This window comes from Olea europaea, chromosome 11 (genome assembly GCF_002742605.1).
Source record: "Olea europaea var. sylvestris chromosome 11, O_europaea_v1, whole genome shotgun sequence".
Lineage (NCBI taxonomy): Eukaryota > Viridiplantae > Streptophyta > Magnoliopsida > Lamiales > Oleaceae > Olea > Olea europaea.
In genome coordinates, this window is record NC_036247.1 from 7,051,266 (window position 1) to 7,073,817 (window position 22,552).

The 22,552-nt window shown below is 34.2% G+C and overlaps 1 protein-coding gene across 4 annotated transcripts; it reads left to right on the forward strand.

Moving 5' to 3' along the window:
• Nucleotides 1-204: 204 nt before the first annotated feature.
• On the forward strand, nt 205-21,218 carry LOC111403183 (hydroxymethylglutaryl-CoA lyase, mitochondrial-like). 4 transcript variants are annotated; one of them, XM_023031587.1, is made up of 11 exons: nt 221-488; nt 606-759; nt 1,275-1,498; nt 2,359-2,521; nt 2,988-3,167; nt 4,378-4,458; nt 4,548-4,711; nt 11,943-12,079; nt 16,896-17,011; nt 19,286-19,535; nt 20,916-21,218. In XM_023031587.1, the coding sequence occupies exons 3-10, from the start codon at nt 1,356-1,358 to the stop codon at nt 19,532-19,534; spliced, it is 1,233 nt and encodes a 410-aa protein (XP_022887355.1). In that variant the 5' UTR covers nt 221-488; nt 606-759; nt 1,275-1,355; the 3' UTR covers nt 19,535; nt 20,916-21,218. The 4 variants fall into 4 exon arrangements, with proteins under 4 accessions (XP_022887356.1, XP_022887357.1, XP_022887355.1 ...); XM_023031588.1 differs by lacking the exon at nt 606-759 and having other exon boundaries at nt 205-488; nt 20,921-21,218; XM_023031589.1 differs by lacking the exon at nt 606-759 and having other exon boundaries at nt 220-488; nt 2,316-2,521.
• The last annotated feature ends 1,334 nt before the right edge of the window (nt 21,219-22,552 follow it).

The window sequence follows — 22,552 nt, forward strand, 5'->3', positions numbered from 1 at the left end:
TCTGTGATCATTAATAATGTAATTGTGACTTTATTATCTTTATTTAAATAAATATTTTTAATTATTAAATACATACCCGATTTTTGAATTTTCAAACTATTCACTTGATTTTTGAATTGGGATAAACATAACACCTGTAATGTGATTTTTCCTATGAAAATAAAACCTATTGAGAGCCACACTAACCTAGTAAGGATATGACTGGGTCAGCCCAAGACCCATTCAAAAGATTCATAAATGGTTCGCGGCCCCCTTCAATTCCAAATTGCAATGGGAAATCGCCAATCTAGACCATGGGCCTTCTTGATCACCTTTTAACCCGGTCCATAAAATCACGTCACATGGTGCCGCTGCCTCTCATTTTATAGAATTGTTTTGGTTTGATGTGGGCTGATATCCTATAAACTGATATCTCTCAACAGTCCAATCTCTCGTCTCCTTGATTCTGCTAACTTCTCATTTCCAATAAATTGTTCCGCTCTGTTCAGGTATGTTTATCTGTTGCAAGTTGATTTTCTTAAGGGATTTTTTTTATTGTAATTTTGAGAATCATATCGTTTCTTAAGTGGGTTTTTGGAATTTATTGAAGTATTTGCTATTTGTAGGATATATTTCTTTAGGATGAGGATGAAGCCGAGGTCGAGAAATTGTTAATTTTGTTAATTCAACATTCTTCCACACCGAAATAACCTCCAGTTTCTTCAATTTCTTGAGCGTGTTTGGCTGTGCTAAAAGCTCCCTTTTTTTATTTTTAAATAAGTATGTAACCTGTTGTAAATTCAATTTCTGTCTGTTCTGTGTTCTGTACTTATCATAATTGGAAGTTCAGTCAGACGATTATACTGACTTTTCCAAGCAAGCTTTCCAGCTTGTCCCCTTGGTTCATAGTTTGTTTTATAGATTTTTTTTTTTTTGGGCCTTCACTTTGGTATTATTGTTTTTACTTAAATGCATATTATTTTTGCTGCATTTATTTTGATCACTCTTGTTTTCTTTTCGAAAAAAGAGTTCTGTTTCTTTATACTTATAATATGTTATTTTTTTTCTCTCTGTCTTTTCGTTGTTTCCTTGAATTTTTTTATGGGAAAATGCATTATAATATATATAGACTATTTTTGCTTGTTTCCATATTATTATGTTAATAAGAAAAATAAAAATTTACAAAAGGATTTTCCGATTTACGTAAGAAGATTTATTTCTACTATAATTTAATTTCTGTCCGTACATTTATGCTGGATAACGTAACTGAATGTGTTAAACTTTGCTGTCTGCAGGAAAATTACAGGTCTTCTTGAGAACGAAGAAGTGGAATGGTTCGTTAAATAGTGTTTTGAAATCATAGCAGAGCTAATTCAATGCTAATACAAAAGGCTGTAAATAAGGTTTCGAGGTGGAGGCCCCTGGGGTCAAAAGAATTCTTTCCCTTGCTTTTCTTTGGTAAAATGGAGCCTGAAATATTGAGCAAAGGGAGCTACGCATGTTTCTCGAACAATAAGAAGTAAGCATACAAGTACAAATAACTAGTTTCTAGCTTTTAATACATTATATCGTTTGAAACTCATGAGGTTTTACATTGACTTCCCTTATCATTTTTTTGGCACACTACTCCTGTTGGTCTTGTTATCATAATAATGGCTAAGAATTTTTTGTACGACTCAAAATAGCCGGTGATCAAGCAATGGTTAACTTGTGAGAAATGCACCAATCATTATACTTTACAATGGGAAAAGACCTGTGCTCATTCGGCAATTGGATAGCTCATAATTAGTTTATAGAAGTTTTAGCCTGTGATAGCTATTTTAACATGAGAGATATCTGTTTAGAAAGCATTGAAGTATGTTTATACCTTGAACTGAAGTTTTCTTAATTATTTACGATAATTGAACTCGAGAAATATATGTTTGTATTAGCTTGATGCAGATTGTTTACAGTAACAATATATGAACGTAGAAATAGCCCATCACAAGATTTTATTGGTGTAACAGTCATATAACTTGCAGTTGTTCAAATGGTGATCTATTGAATTCAAATAACCTTTTTGGCTAAATTTCACCTAAGTTTTCTTGTTATAATTAGACATTTTTCTTTTCTGGCAATCCTTGTGGAAAATCTTGAAATTATCCGTGATTGTATTTTAGTTTATTTGAATTAAAATGTGTGTGTGATGCTTGAATTGTTGTGTGAAAAATAGAATGCTGTGCAAAATTAGTTTAGCTTTTTTTGTATCTTGGGATGAGAAGTACACGTTCATCTTTGTTCATAATTTTTACCAACCATATTCTTAACTGACGATCTTTCTTCCTCCCTCCCTCTAGCAAGGACTTACAAGTGTTTTCTTTGTATCATGGACAACAAAAGAGGAGCATTTTTATCACAAAGCCAAACAAAGCATGACTTGCGGAATTTTTCCTTTTACCCAGCACCGGAAAACGTGGGAAACATAAATGGTGCTTTTTACATGCCTCATCATCGTTATAGCTCACAACACAGTCTCAGTCCTGAAAGAAATATTAACCATAAGGTATTTTGCAATGTTGACCTGCCTTGATGTTGTATTATGCTTTTCTATTACCTCAGATATAATATGAACAACAGCCATGCATATTCTGTACTGCAAAAAGCAAAGGATTCTATGTCACAGAAAAAAAAGGGAAATGATTTTGATGGAAAATTTCAGCAACCCATTATTCTGACATAGCCATTGTGTTTTCCTTCAAGACTCCATTCATCTAAACTTGTACGAAAATTGTTCTCTTTCCTTCTCTCTTTACAAGGAACACTTTCGTAACTTTCCTGCTATCCAAACAAAATCTCTTAAGGTTATATCACTTATGAAACTTTGGTTATGGGACAGCTATATCCTCAAATTTAAAATGTTTCTTGCTTTATTTCAGCTCAGAATTTAGATTCTTTAATTTTGAACAGCATTCTATATTTCTTTTTCTTTCTTTGATGGGGGTGCCATAGGTTTTAATCTGATCTTGCAGTTATTGGGATCTATTCCTGAATCTGTGACGATTGTGGAAGTCAGTCCAAGGGATGGGCTGCAAAATGAGAAGGAGATTGTGCCGACAGCGGTGAAGGTTGAACTAATAAAGATGCTAGTTTCTTCGGGGTTGCCTGTTGTTGAAGCTACTAGTTTTGTCTCACCAAAATGGGTACCACAGGTAAATATGTTATCACTGTTCAACACATATGATTAACATATATAGCTGTGTCTGATTTTGATTTTGTGTTTTTATCGCTTGAAGGACTTCCAGTTGATATTTATTTCTCCCCACAGTTTGACCTTTGTCTGACTAGATTTCTCTGTGTGTATTTAGATAAGTACAAACTTTCTTGAGCGATGCGATATCTTGCCTCCAGTTTTCCTCAACTTTCTAGCTTTATGCGTTCGTTTTTATATCATTTTTCTATCCTTCTGATCATTATTGCTGTGGGAATTTCTTTATTCTTATAAAAAGATGAGCACCAAGTCATCATTCATTCTAATTAAAATTATTTCTTCAACATCATGCAATATGACAATTAATGGGTGCTCCATAATAGAAGTTTCATAATTCAGGCTTTTATATCTAGTCAAGCATGTAAAATTGTATTGCCAAAGGTAGCAGCAGCCCGTGAGTGTGTTTATAGGCGAGTGGCAAATTGGTGGATGGTATTGCCTGTAGTTAGATACTGGGTTGTGGGTGGGGAGTGGGAAAAATGAAACAGAAGAGATCGTATGATGTTGAAAAGATAATATGAAAAAGAACATAGTAGTTATAAGACCATAAAGGAGTTGGGAAAAATGCCAGCTCCACCCCAATAAAACTGTTTACTGAAACTTTTTAAGCAAGCATGGATTTATTGCGTGCATACTCTGTGCAATAGTCATTTGCAAGAATACCCTGGATTTTGAAAGACAAATGATGATGTACTATATTGCAGAACCAATTTTATTGGGTGATAAAGGAAGCTGAAAAATTACTTGAATGAAGATTTTATTAGGGGCATAAGATAACAAAATATAGCAATAGCGATGGGGTGGACAGAGTTAAAGTTGAGATTGCAGTTTTAGTCAATATGAACTACTAGAATAAAAATATGGCTTCACATAATATTGTTTTCAAGAGAAAATATACTGAAGATGATTCATCGTGTTTCTCTGTGGAAATCAACCAAATATAGCCTTTGCAATCCATATTTTTCTTTCTCCGTATATTCTGCTTGTTGCTATAGTTGTAATTCTCTCAAAGTTTCCTTGCTTTCATTCAATGTGGATAACAAACTTGATGCTCTCATTGAGTGATTTTACTTTCAGTTATGCAACTCTCAATTTGTTTTCAAGTAAGATTTATTTCCAGATACTTTAATTCTTTAAATATCAATTTGCAGTTAGCTGATGCAAAGGACGTAGTCTCTGCAATTCAAGGTATTGTGGGTTCTCGATGTCCTGTTTTGACACCAAATCTTAAAGTAAGCTGCTTTCTCTTTTAGATGACAACATTTGGAGTATGGTATTGCAACTTGTTGAGGGATTTCATATCCTTTTGACTTTATTCCAGGGGTTTGAGGCCGCTGTTTCTGCTGGAGCAAAGGAAGTGGCCATCTTTGCTGCAGCTTCTGAGTCCTTTTCCCAGTCAAACATCAATTGCAGCATTAAAGATAGCCTTGCTCGTTACCGCGATGTTGCCCTAGCGGCAAGTAATCTCTCAATTCCTGTTCGTGGGTATGTCTCATAATTTCTTGCAAGTTTCTTTGCCCTTTTAAATTATTATTTAGTTTGTAGAGTTAGCTCTATTCTATGACGTCAATTATGTCAGTTCACAACTCAAGAGTTATGATCTAGAATCTAAGGTTTATTTCATTGAAACTGGCCTTATTCAACACAAGGCCTTTTAAATCTTAAAGCTAGTTTTTGACAAAAACATAAATCCAGCAATTTAACATGACAATGCAAGTTGGTGTTGATGTCAATTTTCAAGGCATCGTCTATGGACACTTTTTATGTTGAGATCATGGAATAACCACTGGTTGTCACAATTGTTATGTAGGAAATTGTGTATAATAGTGAAATTGATTGTTTTATAGGCTGAAATTATTCTCTAATATTATGAGACTGTTTTTTTCCTTTTTTGGCTTCATTATGTATTATAAAAGGATGTAAATAGTGATATTCAATCATCAAGAAATAAAAAGAAAAGTTCTTGGTCTCGTTTTGTTCATGGTATCGGTGTCCTAACCTCAGGTGTAGGCTATGGTTTCCTTGTGGCAGCCAGTTCTTGGTTCTTCATCGTAGGCATCACGTTGGTTGCCTCGTGTTGTCGACGATCGATTGATTGTTCACAGTCCACACTGGGATATCTCTTAGTTGGTGTTTTCGGGTGGATCATTTTGCTCTCCGATGGTCGCCCTCTCAATTTTCAACTCTGTGTGTTCTTCGTTTCTGGGGGTTCTTAGACTCTGTGCGTGTTTTGGTTGTACAATCGCTTCTGCAAGGTTGGTCGAAGTTTTTTCTTCTTCTGGCGTCTGTGTTCTGGAGTTTCATCGCACTATTCTGTGACTGTGAGTATATCGTGTTGCTGGGCTTAACGTTTAATTGTTATTGGATCTATATTGGGCTTGAAAAAATTGGGCCTGAAGTTATGGGTATGTCAATTAAAAGACAAATTGATTGGAAGTCAATACAAGGCACTAGGATTTGGGAATATCAAGCCGAGGCTAACACCAGTCCTGCTCAAATTGATGCATTCAATCCCGAACAATTGGAACAGCTCTATCGATTTTTTTCCAACCTTCAAACTTCTGGTCAGTCACTTTCTAATGGTCATTCAAACTCCTAAGCTCATAAAGGTAATTTCTTGAGAGACTTAAGTACCATGTCAAAATCTTTAACCCCCTGGATCATCGACTTAGGAGCATCCGATCATATGACTGATGCATATCATCTCTTTTCTTCATATTCAACTTGTGCTGGTAATGTTAAAGTCAAAATCGCAGATGGCTCCCTCTCATTTGTTGCAAGAAAAGGGATTATAAAACTCTCTAACTCTATAACATTCGAATCTGTCTTACATGTTCCAAATTTATCTTGTAATCTATCGTCAATTAGCAAGCTAACTAGAGACTAATTGTTCCGCTAAATTCCTCCCATCTCACTACATTTTTCAGGACCTTTCATCGGGGAAGACAATTAGTAGTGCTAAAGAGTGGGAGGGTCTGTACTACTTTGAGGAGGCTGATGTGAGTAAACAATATCAAATTTCAACCTGTGAGTCTGCATCTCTTTCTAGGGATAATGAAATTCTGTTATGGCATTATAGATTGGGCCACCTGAATTTTCAATATTTGAAACGTGTCATCCTTTCAATTTTCTTGAATAAAATTTCAATTGATTTTTATTGTGAACATTGCGAACTTGCAAAACATCACCCCACGTCTTATCCAACCTCTATACACAAACCATCTAAGCCCTTCACTATGATCCACAGTGACTTATGGGGACTATCTCGAACCCCTAATCGAACACACACAAGATGGTTTATCACATTTATAGATGATCAGACTCGAATATATTGGGTCTACCTACTAAAAGAAAAATTTGAAGTCCACTCCGAGTTTATCAATTTTCATTCAATGATTCAAACACAAATCCAAATACTCTGCAAAGATAATGATACAGAATATTTCAATACTACATTACGGGACTATTTACATAAACATAGGATGGTCCACCTGTAACGACCCAAAAATTTTAAATTCGAATCTCTACCCAAAAATTATTTATAGAAATGTCAATGTTATTTTAAACCACTTATGACTTATAAATTTAAATTTCTAACTGGCACATCCTTAGAAGTTGAATAAGGTAGGATTTCTAACAACTAAATTTGTAAATTTCATACTATTGGAATATTTTCTTTTAGAATAATCAACTACTTAAATGTTATGAAAATCTCTGTAGATAAATTAGAAATAGTATGCACAAAATATTAACTAACCATATTTTATTTCTTACTCAATTTAAAATAATAATAAGGCATATTTTATTTATTTCTTTGCAGTGAGTAGAAATATGGCATCAACTTCACCAATTTAATATTATTACTCATTCACACGAACAAGGCAGTAAAGTATAACCAATTACTTTTAGACAGTGAATACATGAACATATTTCGTTTTATCCTATATAATTAATTCTAAATAAAATTTGTTTTCATTAATATAAGATACCACTAAAGGAAAATCAAATAATTCAATTCAAACTTTTAAATAATAGCACAATTTAAAATTATCCATGTAGCAAATAAACATAAACGATAATTTAACATTAAAACAAATGTCTATGGCAAATAAATAAAATTACGTGCTAAAATTCTAGATTTTTGTCCAGCAAGACGAGGCACAACCACTCAATCGAACCACTACGCTCCACCACGACCCGATCTAACCTGTGAGGTGTAAGGAAAGGTGAGTACATGGAAATACTCAGTAGCATATAAAATTTTAATGGTGCGATCCTTAATAATAATTTTAAACACGTGTCAGGATATTATACTGTCTCATATCTTTAAATCCGGTAAGAGCTCAATCATATCATATTATTTCATTGTACCGGAATGACCATATCATTCATGTCATAGCATTTCATATCATAACTTTAACTTTCATGAGTACAAAAATTCATCAACATGTAAAAAAAAAATAAAAATTAAACGGGACATAAAAATACTGCACCTCATATTCTACCTTATTAGATTGTTTTAATTTTTTTGGAAGACAAAACCAAAGATATCACGCTCCAAATTCTTCTTGCTCCTATTTTAAATTCCAATACCATATGTATAAGTATCTATAAATTTCTAGGGTACAAAGCAAGAATCCTTTTACATTGCATAAAGTATGAAGTATGTAATTTACCTGGTTCCAACACTTCTCTCTCTACAACCGTGTACTTATTCGTATGACTGCTTTTGATAGACAAGTATAAATATATCACTCCATGATCTAGTCTAACAAAATGGGTGTGTAGTTGGGAAACGTGTAGATGTAAAATATGGATATAGATAAGAATTGGAAAAAAAAGATTTATCAAATAGAATAATTCTTGTCAACCATATCTCCCAACAATCAATATATTTTTTTATCCACGTGGCAACATCTCAAACAAATTTAGATTTCAATTTAAAATTCTCCTCCTTCTCTCTCTCTCTCTCTCTCTTCTTGTATATATGTATTATTATTATTTTATATCTTTATTTGGATAAAAAAATATTCAATCCTAACCTACCCAAGAATCTTCATCCATTTCACGTGACTTGAGAGAAATTAAATTCATTAAATAATAAATAAAAATATAATTGTAAAGCTATATCTTTCGACCTCGATAATTTGGACTTCGTTAATCCAAATTAACTTTTTCTCGAGCCTAACATGCATGATTAATTATGATCTATCCAACGAGTACAATATTGATATGCTTATTTTCACTCAGTCAACATCTACATTTTAACATCCAATAATATTGAAATTTACTTTATATATATTTTAGTCCCTAAACTTCCAAAATATTAAAATATAGCACACATAAATTAAATTATAATCTATGAAATTTTGGGATATTACACCATCAAACTTCTTGTGTCAATACTTCTCAACAAAATGGAATTGTAGAACGAAAAAATAAACACATTCTCAAAGTTGCCGGTGCCTTACTATTCACTACAAATATGCCAAAACTGTTCTGGGGCGATGCCATTCTAACGGCAACCTATCTGATCAATAGAATGCGCAATCGTACCCTATCCTTCGACTCACCACTTCAGAAGTTCCAAACACACTTTCCTACCTTTCGCCTTTGCTCTAACCTACCTTTGAAAGTGTTTAGATGCATGGCCTTTACTTATATTCACTCTGATCATCGAAATAAACTAGAACCCTATGCACTTAAATGTGTATTCATCGGATACTCACCCACTTAAAAGGGATATAAATGCTATGATCCATCAACACGCAGAGTCTTTGTTAGTCTAGATGTCACTTTCTTTGAAAAAATCCCTATTTCAAAAAACCCTCTCTTCAGGGGAGAATTTGAGTGAAGAGCGGCCTTTTGAAGAGTTTTTAAAGTTTGATCTCTCCTCTCTTAAACCAATTTAGGTCAAGTCAAATATGCCATCAACAGAACGGAACTTGAATACAGGGAGAGATGTAGACAAACAGAATGACAAGGAGATGCTAGTTTACTCAATGAGGCCAAATCCAAATTACAAAGGAAACCTAGCACCTGAAGTACTAAAAGAGTCGGAACCGGTGATGGGGCCTAATGAAAACCTACCTGATAAATTTGGATCTCCAAATGACGATTTACCTATTGCTCTTAGAAAACAAACTCGATCATGTACTCTTCACCCAATCTCTAAATTTGTGTCTTATAAAACTTTATCTACACAATTTCGGACTTTCATTGCTAATCTTGACAATACAGAAATCCTAAGGGATATTCAGGAGGCCTTGGAAGTCCCCAAATGGAGAGAAGCAATAATGAAAGAAATGCGCGCCTTAGAAAAAAATGAAACTTGGGATATGGTGAAGTTTCTAAAGGGTAAGAAACCAGTTGGCTGTAAATGGGTCTTCAATGTGAAGTATAAAGTTGATGGGACGATAGAATACTATAAAGCTCGACTGGTAGCCGAAGGATACATACAGACATATGGTATTGACTACATGGAAACATTTGCACCAGTGGCAAAACTAAACAATGTTCGGGTTCTCTTATTTCTAGGAGCTAATTTGGATTGGTCTCTTCAGCAACTGGATATTAAGAATGCTTTCTTAAATGGAAAATTAGAAGAGGAAGTTTTCATGACAATATCTTCAGGATTCAGCAATGAGGTTGGAGAAGATTGGGTATGCAAACTCAAGAAATCATTATTTGGGCTTAAATAATCACCAAGAGCTTGGTTTGATAGATTTGCAAAAGTGTTGAAGAATTAAGGTTATCAGCAAAGGCAGTCAGATCATACCATGTTCTTCCGACAATATGAAGAAGGGAAAATAACAATTCTATTTGTGTATGTGGATGATATAATCCTCGTTGGCAACAATATAACTGAGATGGATAGATTAAAGAAAAGCCTGGCTATCAAATTTGAAATAAAAGACCTAGGACAGATGTGGTACTTCTTGGGTATGGAAGTAGCAAGATCAAAAAGAGGTATCAGTGTATCACAACGAAAATACATCCTTGACCTGCTGACTGAAACTGGCATGCTTGGTTGCAGGCCGAGCAACACACCTATAGAATGTGGAAAGATGACAGATGAAACAGGGAGACCAGTTGAAAAGGATAGATACCAACAACTGGTTGGTAAATTGATTTACCTATCACACACTAGACCAGACATTGCTTTTGCGGTCAGTGTTGTAAGTCAACACATGCACTCACCGAAGGAAGCTCACCTAGAAGCAGCATATGAAATTCTCAGGTATCTAAAAGGCTTCACTGGAACGGGATTATTCTTCAAGAAGTGTGAAAAAAGGGAAGTAGAAATATTTACAAATGCTGATTGGGTCGGATTAATAGAAGACAGGAGATCAATGTCAGTTTACTATGCCTTTGTATGGGGAAATTTGGTAACTTGGAAAAGTAAAAAAAGAATGTAGTGGCATGAAGCAATGCCGAAGCAAAATTCAAAGCAGCTGCACAAGGATATGTGAAGGACTATGGTTAAAAAAACTTTTGAAAGAATTAAAGGTTGGAATGAAGTTACCAATAAAACTCTATTGTGATAATAAATTAGCCATTAGTATTTCACTCAATCCAGTTCAGCATGATAGAACAAAGCACGTGGAAATTGATAAGCACTTCATCAAAGAAAAGGTTGAAGAAGTAGTCATTTGTATGGTGTATGTCCCTACAAGGGAACAAAGGGCAGATATCCTCACTAAAGGGTTGTCTCAACGAGATTTTAACGGTTTCATCAGCAAGTTGGATATATATCTACGATCCAACTTGAGGGAGAGCGTAGGAAATCGTGTATAATGGAAAGATATCAAAATCTTTCCATTAATAGTGAAATTGATAGTTTTATAGGCTGAAATTATTCTCTAATATTATGAGACTGTTTTTTCCTCTTTTGGCTCCATTATTTATTATAAAAGGATGTAAATAGTGATATTCAATCATCAAGAAATAAAAAGAAAAGTTCTTGATCCCGTTTTGTTCATGTTATTACTGATATTCTTATTTCTTAATCGTCTCAAAATCTGGGAGTCAGACAAAAAAAAGTGGGAACGGTGGTCCCAAATCTCAGTCCATTGTAACTGAAGATTATTTTGCCTAAATGTTTAGCAATCCACCGATCCATGCTGATTGTATCTTATTTGATGCCATAAGTTGTTTGAATGTTGTTAGTTTACAGTTTATTTGATTATGTACTTGGTGACCCTTTAAGCCCTCATTGCCGACATATAGTAAATTGCCTGAAAAAGAACCATGAGATGCCAATCTTGACACCTGGATTATATACAAAGACCATGAGAATAAATTTGTAGATAAATTTGGTCTCAGATCCATCTTTGGCTCCTTTCCTTTGCTCTGGCTAAACCATATGAAAATGACTTGGTGACCTACTTGGATAGACATAAAAGAATGTCTGATCCTAGTTTACTTTTCTCTGGTTGATGAGTTGCTTTCTTTGATTTCTCCTGGAATGCCTCTTATCAATGCATGTTATGCAAGTCTTGTAATGATTTTGGGATAGTTAAAATTACCCTTATCTCCTTGTTAGTTTGGGATCAAAAGATCATATCATTTGGAAACATCATTTACATATCATGTTTTCTACTGTTATTTGTTTACCAATCTTCATTTAGTTTATGGCTGAATTTTAAAAATTTCTAGGGACAAAAACAATTCATTGTCTAACTTTTCATAGGAATTGCTGTATAATTTTTGCCAGATACATATCATGTGTTGTGGGTTGTCCAGTGGAAGGAGCAGTACCTCCATCGCAAGTAGTGTATGTCGCGCAAGAACTTCTTAATATGGGTTGCACTGAAATTTCCCTTGGTGACACGATTGGGGTTGGTACTCCTGGTAATGCTGGAATTGCCTTTTTAACTGCTTCCTGAGCAACATCTTACTGACCAAAATGACCTCAGTCCAGTTTCTTCTTATGCTTATAAAAGGAAAAGCAAAATGAAAAACAAATTTACATTTTGATACATATTAATGACTGGAGGAATATATTTAGTGTAGCTTTATCTGATGTGTTGCAGAAAGAGATCGTGCTTTTATATAAAGTTATTGGCTTCTTGGTATCAGCCTAAGCTCTTTTAATAGTAATGAGTTATATGGCCTCAATAAGCAAACCAATATATCTATTGGTAGATATGATATTTTCTTGATTTTTCTTTTTAGTTAGTACCAAGGCCAAGTGATGTGAACCCGTTAGCAACGAACACTAACGAACCCATAGAAGAATGACACAAACCCCTAGAAAGCCAAAAATCAAAGTTTATGACTCAATTCACAAATTTGCGGACCAAACAACCAATAGTATATTAAACTATTGAACTTTTGATCACGAAACTTATAAATTTAATCTAGATTTGGATTTAACCCAACCAATTAATGAATCAAACAATCCCAAGGTAACAAAGACACGAAAGACCTTTTGATTATACAATTAACTGAATCTTACCTGAGTCTTGAACGCCACAAGATCACGAAATCTTGATAAGTTCGATTGTTCCACATAAGAACAAATATTGGAAGCGAAAAAGCCTCTCGAATTAATTCTCAAAATATCAAAGTTTTTGAATATAATAATGAAATAAATTTCCTATTTATACTAAAGTCTAGAAAAAAAAAAAAAAAACTGATTTAAGAGTCCTAAAATAATAAACTTGCTAAAAATAAGAAATTGAGTCAAAATAGGATTCTCGTGAGGAAATTGCAACTTTGGTCCCGAAGTATACTATATGGCCGACTTTGGCCTAACTCGGATCATATCATCCCCTCTCTTTGAAAAAATTCAACCTCGAATCTTCATCTGGTTCAAATACTTTGCACCTTCCACCTGATGTGAACCCTTCATTGAGCTTCTTGTACCTTGCGTTGCAATGGTTGATTGATTCCTCTTCAATGCTCCAAAGTTGCTCCATTTGTTGTACATCAATGAAATACTTAAATGGTGCTTTCTCATGCAATAAATTTTTATGTTCCTGCAACAAGGAATATTTCAAATTGGAGAGGGACATGTTAGCTTTCACCAACTCTCTTTCACCACCAAGCTCACTCTTCTTTGCATATAAGCTCCCGTTTCATTTTTCTTTCATTTTCCCCTCATCTCCTTTCAACCTCAACTGATTATCATACACTTGTTGTGGTGTCAAAGGGACAAATATAATTGTTTTCCCATCCATGTCAAAGCCGTACCTATTTCTAAATCCATCATGCTTCACTTTCCTATTGTATTGCTAAGGCCTACCCAATAATAGATGCCCCGCATCCATAGGCACAACATCACATAAAACTTCATCCTTATACCTCCCAATTGACAAATTCAATAACACCCTCTTGTTCACCTTAACCTCTCTATGATCATCCAACCACTGTAATCTATATGGTTTTGGGTGTTTAATTGTTCTTAAACCTAACTTCTCGATTAATGTGGTACTAGCTAAATTTGTGCAATAACCTCTGTCAATTATTAAATTACATATCTTATTTTCCCCATGGCATCGTGTGTGGAAAATATTCTCCCGATTTTGCTCCTCTTCATCCACCTTGATTTGCGAATTGAGTGCACGCATCACCACCAATGTGTCCCCTTCAACCGGATACGCCACCTCGTCATCATCACTAACATCTTCTAACTTGGGCATTCCATCTTTATCACTGTGTCACTTACCACTTCTCCATTGTTTTCAAAATCATGGCTCTTTTGTTTGGATACTGAGAAGCAATGTGTCCTGTCCCCAAGCACTTGAAGCACTTGATGTTCCGATTCCTAGGTTGCTGTGGTTTCGCCTTTGGTGCAACATTGCTAGCGTTGTTATCCTTTTCCCTAGGTGTTTCAATTTTATTGTTGACAACAGTCCCATCAACCTTCTCTTCATCTCACCTAGACCTCCAAGATGAATTAGGCCCCTGTTGATTCCTAGCTCCCCCTTTTCTCTTCAACTGTCTCTCAACCTTTATTGCTACATGCAACATATCCTCTAGTTCCTCGTAATGCTGCAATTCAACATTGGCGATGTCCCTGTTCAACCCATTCAGGAATCGTGCCATGTTGGCTTTCCGGTCCTCTTCCACATTAGCCCGAATCATTAGAATTTTCAATCTCTTTATGGTAATCCTCCACACTCCTCGACCCTTGGTACAACCCCTGCAACCTTTGATGAAACTCCCTATAATAGTGGTCAGGCACAAACCGTTTTCTCATGACCGCTGTCAACTCATCCCAAGTAGTTATCGGCCTCTCTCTATTCCTTTGCCGTGAAGTGACCACCTGATCCCACCAAGTGATAGCGTAATCAGTGAACTCCAAGACTGCAAGCTTCACTTTCTTCTCCTCCGAGTAGTAGTGGCACTCAAATATCAACTCCACCTTTTTCTCCCACTCAAGAAATGCCTCTGGGTCACTCCTACCCCGAAATGTCGGAATTGACATTTTAATACTACCCATACCCCCATCACCATCGTCTCCCCCATAGTTTCTATCCCTTCGTTCAAACCTACCATCTCTATTCCTCATCCGTCCCATCTCTACTTCTTCAAATTCATCATCATCCCATTCACTATCATACCCATATTCATTTTGCATATCCATCCTTGGCTCTCGTCGAGTCAGCCTCCTAGCATGTGGTGTGTCTGCCCGTTGACCCCAGCTAAAGTTTGTAACCGTAGCGTCTAGCTCGTCCCAACCTATTCTCCACACTAATTATTATGCGCTCAAACCGCTGCATCATATCGTCTGCCATGTTATTTTGATTTTCCATCCTGCTTGAAGTGGATCCTTCCGGATCTTCCCGTTCTGACATACTCACAAATTTTCTGCGTCACCAAAATTTCACTTGTGATTCACTCAATATTTGGTTTTTACCCTCAATTAAACTCATTCAGCCTTTTACTACTCAATCTTCCAATCAATGTCCAAAGAACAATTTTTGAACTCAACTTGAATGATTCTTGTGGAATTCCAATTGAATTGTGCTGATTCAAGATGAGGAAGAAAAATGACTAATGTATTAAATAGAATTTTTGGAGGGACTCAAAAAATTTTTTTTTTTTTATTGATAAACAGTACGGTACGGACTGTACGGCACAGATGAACAGTAACGGTAGATTTAAAAAAAAAAAAAACAATTAGACTACTAAAAACTTTAGATCTAGGACTAAAACTTATTGGGAAACACGAAGAACAACGAAGAAAAACTCAAACAAAGACTCCAAAATAAGAACAAAAAAACAAAGGGATATAACTTTGATTCTGGTACCTAAGCTTTGACACCACCTGATGTAAACCTGGTAGCAACGAATACTTTCAAACTCACAAAAGAATGACACAAACCCCAAGAAAGCCAAAAATCAAAGTTTATGACTCAATTCACAAATCTGCGGACCAAACAACCAATAGTATATTAAATTATTGACATTTTGATCACAAAACTTATAAATTTAATTTGGATTTGGATTTAACCCAACCAATTAATGAATCAAACAACCTCAAGGTAACAAAGACACGAAGGACCTTTTGATTACACAATTAACTGAATCTTACCCGAGTTTTGAACGTCACAAGATCGCGAAATCTTGATAAGTTCAATTGTTCTACACAAGAACAAATATTGGAAGCGGAAAAGCCTCTCGAATTAAATCTCAAAATATCAAATTCTTCGAATACAATAATGAAATAAATTTCCTATTTATACTAAAGTCTAGAAATATAGAAAAAAAACCTGATTTAAGAGTCCTAAAATAATAAACTTGCTAAAAATAAAAAAATTGAGTCAAAATAGGATTCTTGCGAGGAGGTTGCAACTTTGATCCCGAAGTATACTATGCGGCCGACTTTGGCCTAACACGGACCATATCACCAAGAGAATCAGCTCCATCTCAGACAAAATTTCCAGTCTCCTCTCACCATGAACCATATATAAACATTCACTGAAAACAAAGTATCCTTTCAATTTGATGACAGTTTTCTGAAGTGGTTGTCAACCTTTTAGAGAATGACAACTCATATAGTTTTGACATAAATCGTTATTATTATTATTTTTTTTTTGGTCTTTGCCGTACTAGCCTTTATATGGGCTCTAGTTTGCAATAAATTGCTGTACTTCGATATCTTAATTGTTATATCAAATATTTGGGAATGGTTTCTTCTTGTTTCTTTGAGATGATGCTCCTATTTTAAGGGTTAATTGATCTCTTTAGAGTATTTTTGCGATTTGATACCAAATTTTTAGCATTATATCCTAGATTTTTGTGATTATTTTTAAAATTATCTATTTGTCCATGATTTACCCAATTATTAATTGAGATCAAAGGTGACCTCTTATGTGCACTTCCGTATCATGATCTTAAGCCCACTATTCAAACGTGTGACTTAGCACACTTGCTGTCTTTTCAACATTTATATTCTTTTGACGCACAGTAATTGTGATTTTATTTAGCGTATGAGCATAATGACTTCATAGACTGTTTTTGTCCCAATGTTGGCACTGAGAATCTGTCAAACGGTACGTATCAAAAAAAGAAAAAGAAAGAAAGAATCTGTCAAATGGACCCTTAGATATCGATCGTGCCCAAGTAGATTTATCTTTGTCCTTTTCTGCTTTATCTTCTTGCTTTGGAAACTTTTCAATCTTCTTTCAACTTTCTGATGCCCTGACACTTTTGCCAGGGACTGTCATTCCAATGCTGGAAGCTGTTCTTGAAGTTGTCCCCATAGAGAAGCTAGCCGTTCATTTTCACGATACTTATGGACAAGCTCTTTCAAATATTCTTATATCACTCCAAGTAATTTATCTTCCTTTTAAGCTGCCTTTTTGTATACAAATGTAACCTTTTTCTATTGACATGCTTCTTTTTCCCTCTAAAAATTTTACATTGGTCTTTTATGGTCTGATGTCCCTCAATATGAAGAATCATGTTTCTGCATAAAGTGAAAGTGTAATATCATAGCTGAGTCTACGAACTCAGAATATACTTGGGCTCGCAGAAAAAATAAAGGGAGGTGGGAGGGGGAGGGGGGAGAAAGTTAAGAGTTGCAGACGTTGACATTGATGTGGAATGGTCAAAGAAGGAGTTGGAATAATAAGACAATAACAATTAAATTGCCAGGATCTTACATGGTTAAGTTCGGTAAACCTTATTAGTAGTGGCATGTTAGGAAATGGATAATGAGTTAACAAATTGTTAATAACAACCAGTTAAGCATAAAAAGTTAACATGGAAGAGTGGAAGAAGGTAAAGAAGCTTTTAAGAGGAACATGATATTGTTAATGATGCCTTACGCTCTTGAAAAATTGTGTCTTTTGAAAAGGTAGATGTGAAGGTAGTGGTATCAAACGTGTCTCAAAGAATAACACAGTAGTTGTAGCACAACTTTGGGGTGTGGATTCTATAGGAAGATGGATGAATTGTTTAAAGGATTTATCAAATTAGGATTTCGTGAATTATGTGAAAATAATTTGTCAATTGGAATGAGATTTAATCATCAATATGCGAGATTAGTGATGCGTCTGAATTCCTTCAATTGAATTAGATCATCAATATCAATAATTCATGGCTTTTTGCTCAATTAGAGGTTTTCATCCCAATTCTCTAATCGGAAGATTTAACAATGAAGATCAATCAAATTTCAATTGTAATCCTAGGATTTAGACTTTTGTAAACCATTCCCACACATTTATTGGACTAAAATTAAGAATCGACAATATACACAACGTACAAGGCAGTAAATAATCAACCAATAAAGTTGATTGAAATTGAAATTCAACAATTAGTTCAATTCCACAATAGAAAAAACATGATTGAATTTATGAAGAATCTAGTAAAAGTTAATTCAATTCCAAAGTAAATTCATGAGAGAAAGTCTAGATCTAGAATTTTTTGACAATAAAAATACCAATTTGCATGAATAAATGATCTAAAGTCGCTAAATCTAATGAGTTCCTTCGTCGCTTCACCTATGAATTTAGTTCTCCATCGAATTCTTTAGTCCAAGATGAGAGAAAATTGTTATGGAGGTGAAGAGAGGCGTGTTCTGCCCAGTCTAGAGCTTAAAACCGTGTGCCAAGTTGTTATCAAAAGACGTTGAACCGAATAAGGAAACTAAATTTTCGGCCAAAATATTATGTGCAATTACTTTCAGTATTTTGACCATAACTTTCTCTCCCAATGTCCGATTAAGGTAATTCAAAGTGCGTTGGAAAGCTGACACAAAGGGCTACAATTTTGCTAGAAGTAGCTATTTCCAAATTCGAAGGTTTACTAGGTCAAAAGTTGATCTCAATCTCCAGCTGAAAATCTGGGAAATCCTTATGCGGTTGGAATTTGATTTGTGAAAATATTATGGTCATATTTAACTTCTTTTGACTTCTAATTGTATCCAGTTGACCCCTAGCATTCTCAAATCATCATTCCATCGCCCGTCTCATCTATGAATTTTTTGCAACTTGGTTCTTGAACTTTCACTTTGGTCATTTTTCACTCATTTCTTCCGAGTTCCGCCTTTTTCATCAATTTGCAACCTAAATCAAAACATTACGATAATGAGAGCATAAAGTAATCACACAAATGCAACAATTAAGAGGGGAAAATTATGATATTTTGCACTCTTATAAAAAATGCAGGACATATCAATGTGGCAGAGTAATGTCTGTTCAGCTCCCTCTCATCAATGTACCAAGCATGTTTGGCTGAGCTTTAAAAAAAGAAAGAGAAAAGCAAATGCTACTTTTAAGTAATTTTCTCCTAACACGATTGATTGTTATACTTACTATAGTGTCAAAATAAGTAACTTATGATCAATTTTTCTCAACAAAAATAATTATATTAAAAGTTCTTACCTACTCTTACTAAAATTTTTAAGATACCAACTCAGTTACAATCTATTCGGAATAATATGCCAGTCCATGGTAAAATTGCTTTGCAGCCTGCGTTCCTTGCTTAAAAATGAGAACATTGCTGTAAAAGAATTTATTTTATGAAGAATTGTCTGGAATTAGTACTATGGACATGCCATCACTAAAGGTGTATGCTAGTTATGTAGTTTGGCGTTCTTTGCAGATGGGTATCAGGACAATCGATTCTTCTGTGTCGGGCTTAGGGGGTTGCCCATATGCCAAAGGTGCTTCTGGAAATGTTGCGACTGAGGATGTTGTTTACATGCTAAATGGACTTGGCGTGAAGACAAATGTGGATCTCAGAAAGCTCATGTTGGCTGGAGAATTTATCTGTAAACATTTGGGCCGGCCTTCTGGTTCTAAAGTTGCAATTGCCTTGAGCAAAACCACCGCTACTGCCTCCAAGCTTTGAGGTATTTTCTGATGAAACAACCTGAATTATGCTATTGCCTACAAGCTTTTACGTATTGTCTGATGAATTGACTGGATTGAAGGTTTCCTGTTTGATACCGTCTTTTCATGGTTAGTGGGGAGGAGGGGTTAAGGTTGTACATGTTCTGCTGTGTGGCTCTGCACGGGGCTGATTTCGTTTACAATTAGACTTGAGAGACCATAATTGAATACATGAATAAGTTGATGAAACTGATTAAAGTATGGAAATTTATTTCCATGGCTTAAATTGATTACTGGCAAAATGTCCATGAATCTTTTTTATTTTTTTTTCTTTTCCCTCTACCCTTGTATCTCGCGTTGCAAGTTAGTTATAATATTGCTGATCCTCGTGCTATATAAGATAGAAACTCTTGTAAGAGTTATCCTCTGATTTCATTTTCACGTATAAGATTTCATATATATCATATATGACCTGCATATTTTATTTTCCCTGTGATAGTCGAAAAGTTGGACAGATACACACTGTTATATACTCCCACAGATTTTTATTTTCCTTGTGATAGCTGAAAACTTAACAGATGTACTGTGAAATTCACCCTCCTAACATTTATCGTATAAATGAATGACCATAAAATTTTGGCTTTATTAATTCCTCATATTATTTGGGGATTGAGAAAAATGGATTGAGGGAGATTTAGTGCACCCAAGTTTCCTTAGTCACCAAAATACGAGTGTCAATATCCATATTTCTGCAACTTTTTGTGTTAAGGTGATTAGTTAGGGATGATTATTTACTGGGATGAAGGATGCATGAAGACGAACAGATAAAAAAGTAAAAAAGAATACAAAAATATGGTCATAATACATCATCTTAATATCAATAATAAAACAAAATTATATTTTTAACTTGCTAACTAACAGAATATGGGTTAATAAAGTAGAAATTTTTAAGTTTTTAATAACAAAAATTATAATCTACTAGCAGCAGTTGAAACTACCCAACTAGAAGAGTCTCTCATAGCTACTTCCCTTATCATCATCCTTGTTGTCACTATCAGTTTCTTCTTATTCTTCATCATCATACTCCGCTTAACCGCTTATAATGAAGAAAATAAACCGGTGAAACATTAAATGGTATTAAAAAGAATAGCCAAGAAAATTGAGGCCAGTAATATAAATCCCAGAAAAAGGACGACAAATGAGTGCATCCATTAACCACCGTGTTGCAAGGCTCTCGAGGTTCGATTGAACTTTTAGGCATTCATTGATAGTTGACGAGCCTCGAGACGTTTGCTTTCAGATAACTTTTCAATACTATGTTTTACTTGAATGCAATTTTAACCTGGCTCGTGCTTTTGAATGAATAATTGTTGTTATTATGATTTTGTCCTTCTCAACAGCACAGGTGTTTTTGTTAAATGCAATGGCATTGTTAAGAACTCGGTGGTAGTTGGAAGAATGGTAGTTTTTATGGCTCTTCTGCACTCTGCACTCAATTCTGGCAATTTATTGCCTTCCCTAACTGCACTGAGAAAGTTGTCGGACCTCGGAAAAAACTGCAGACTGTTTTAAATTTTGTTAATTTTAAACATGGGAAAACTCAACAGGACAAGACCAGATATGAAGGGATGTCTGTCATTAAATTGAAGTGTTTTTTTTTTCAATTAATTTTTCATGAATTTTATGTATATTTATTTAAATTATGTTTTGTGGTTTTCGTTATTCTACTACAGGCAATTAACTTGGAAATGTATTGGTACAAATTCAAGCTAAGGTTTAGCGTTTGTTTGGTATAGCTTATTTGGAAGTCATTTTTCATTAAACTTATTTTCAACAATGCATTCTCTCAAGAAAAAATAATTATCAATGTGCAGCAATAAATTTTCCCTACTTTTAAATCACAAATTTTCAATTAAATCAATTTTCATTTCAAATAATCTTTTTCAAACAAATACTTAGGGTCCGTTTGATTGCAAAGATAGAATTAAATTGAATTGAAAATCAATTTCAGGGAATTGAATTGTTTAGAAATTATTTTTCGGGAAATTGTAAATTATTGTGTTTAATTGGTATAATTTTCTAAGTGGAAAATGTTAAAATAAAAGTGTTTTTTGGTGTTCGTTGGACTTTGTTTCACATGAAAATTGTCAATTAAATGGATAAATTTTACTGGTATTAGAAATGAAATTTGTTTTCATTGCCAATAAAAACAAAAATAAAAAATAAAAAAATTCAAGAAAATTATCTATCTTTTGGTGTTCTTTTGGCTTTATTTTATAAGAAAATTGTCAATTAAAGTGAAATATTTTTTTTCCAATAATTCTTAGAATTAGTTTCCATTGAAAAAAAATGAAAAAAATTAAAAATGAAAATGCTACAGTTGACTAGAATATTGGTGAGAATTCAAATTCCTTGAAAACAAGGAAAAGTGCAATTTCCAAGAAATCTAAGAAATTCAATTCTATGGTAAATATACTTTGTCAAACACCCTTTTTGTGGAAGTTGGAATCCAAATTCCATTTTCTAGGGAAAATTTTGTTGAATCAAACGGTGCCTTAGATCTCGTTTGAGCTCTATTTTTTTTTTGTTAAAAATGCATTTTGGAATGTTATTTTGATGGAGAATGTATGGTTAAAAAATAACGAAAAGTTTTGAATTTACGTGTGATAATTTTTCATGTTGTAGCGTTTTTTAATATGCATAAGATTTTATGTTTGAGCGATAAATTAAAATACATTGAGCACACTTTTAAAAATAAGTTAAAATCTTTATCGATGTATTGTGCGTTTTTGTCCCTCCAATTCATAACAAATATGGAATATTGGTGAATTATCGAGTTAATAATTATATTTCTCTGTTAAATAATATTTGAAAAAAAATTTGAGATCTAAATTGAAGCACGTAATGTACAAAGTAGGTTACTAGTCTATTAGTTCTTGAGTATAACATGAGGATGACTTATGGGAGAAGGAGACCGTTTGGTTAAGTTTAACAAGTTCACTTATAAGTAGATAAATTAATTATAATACATATAAAT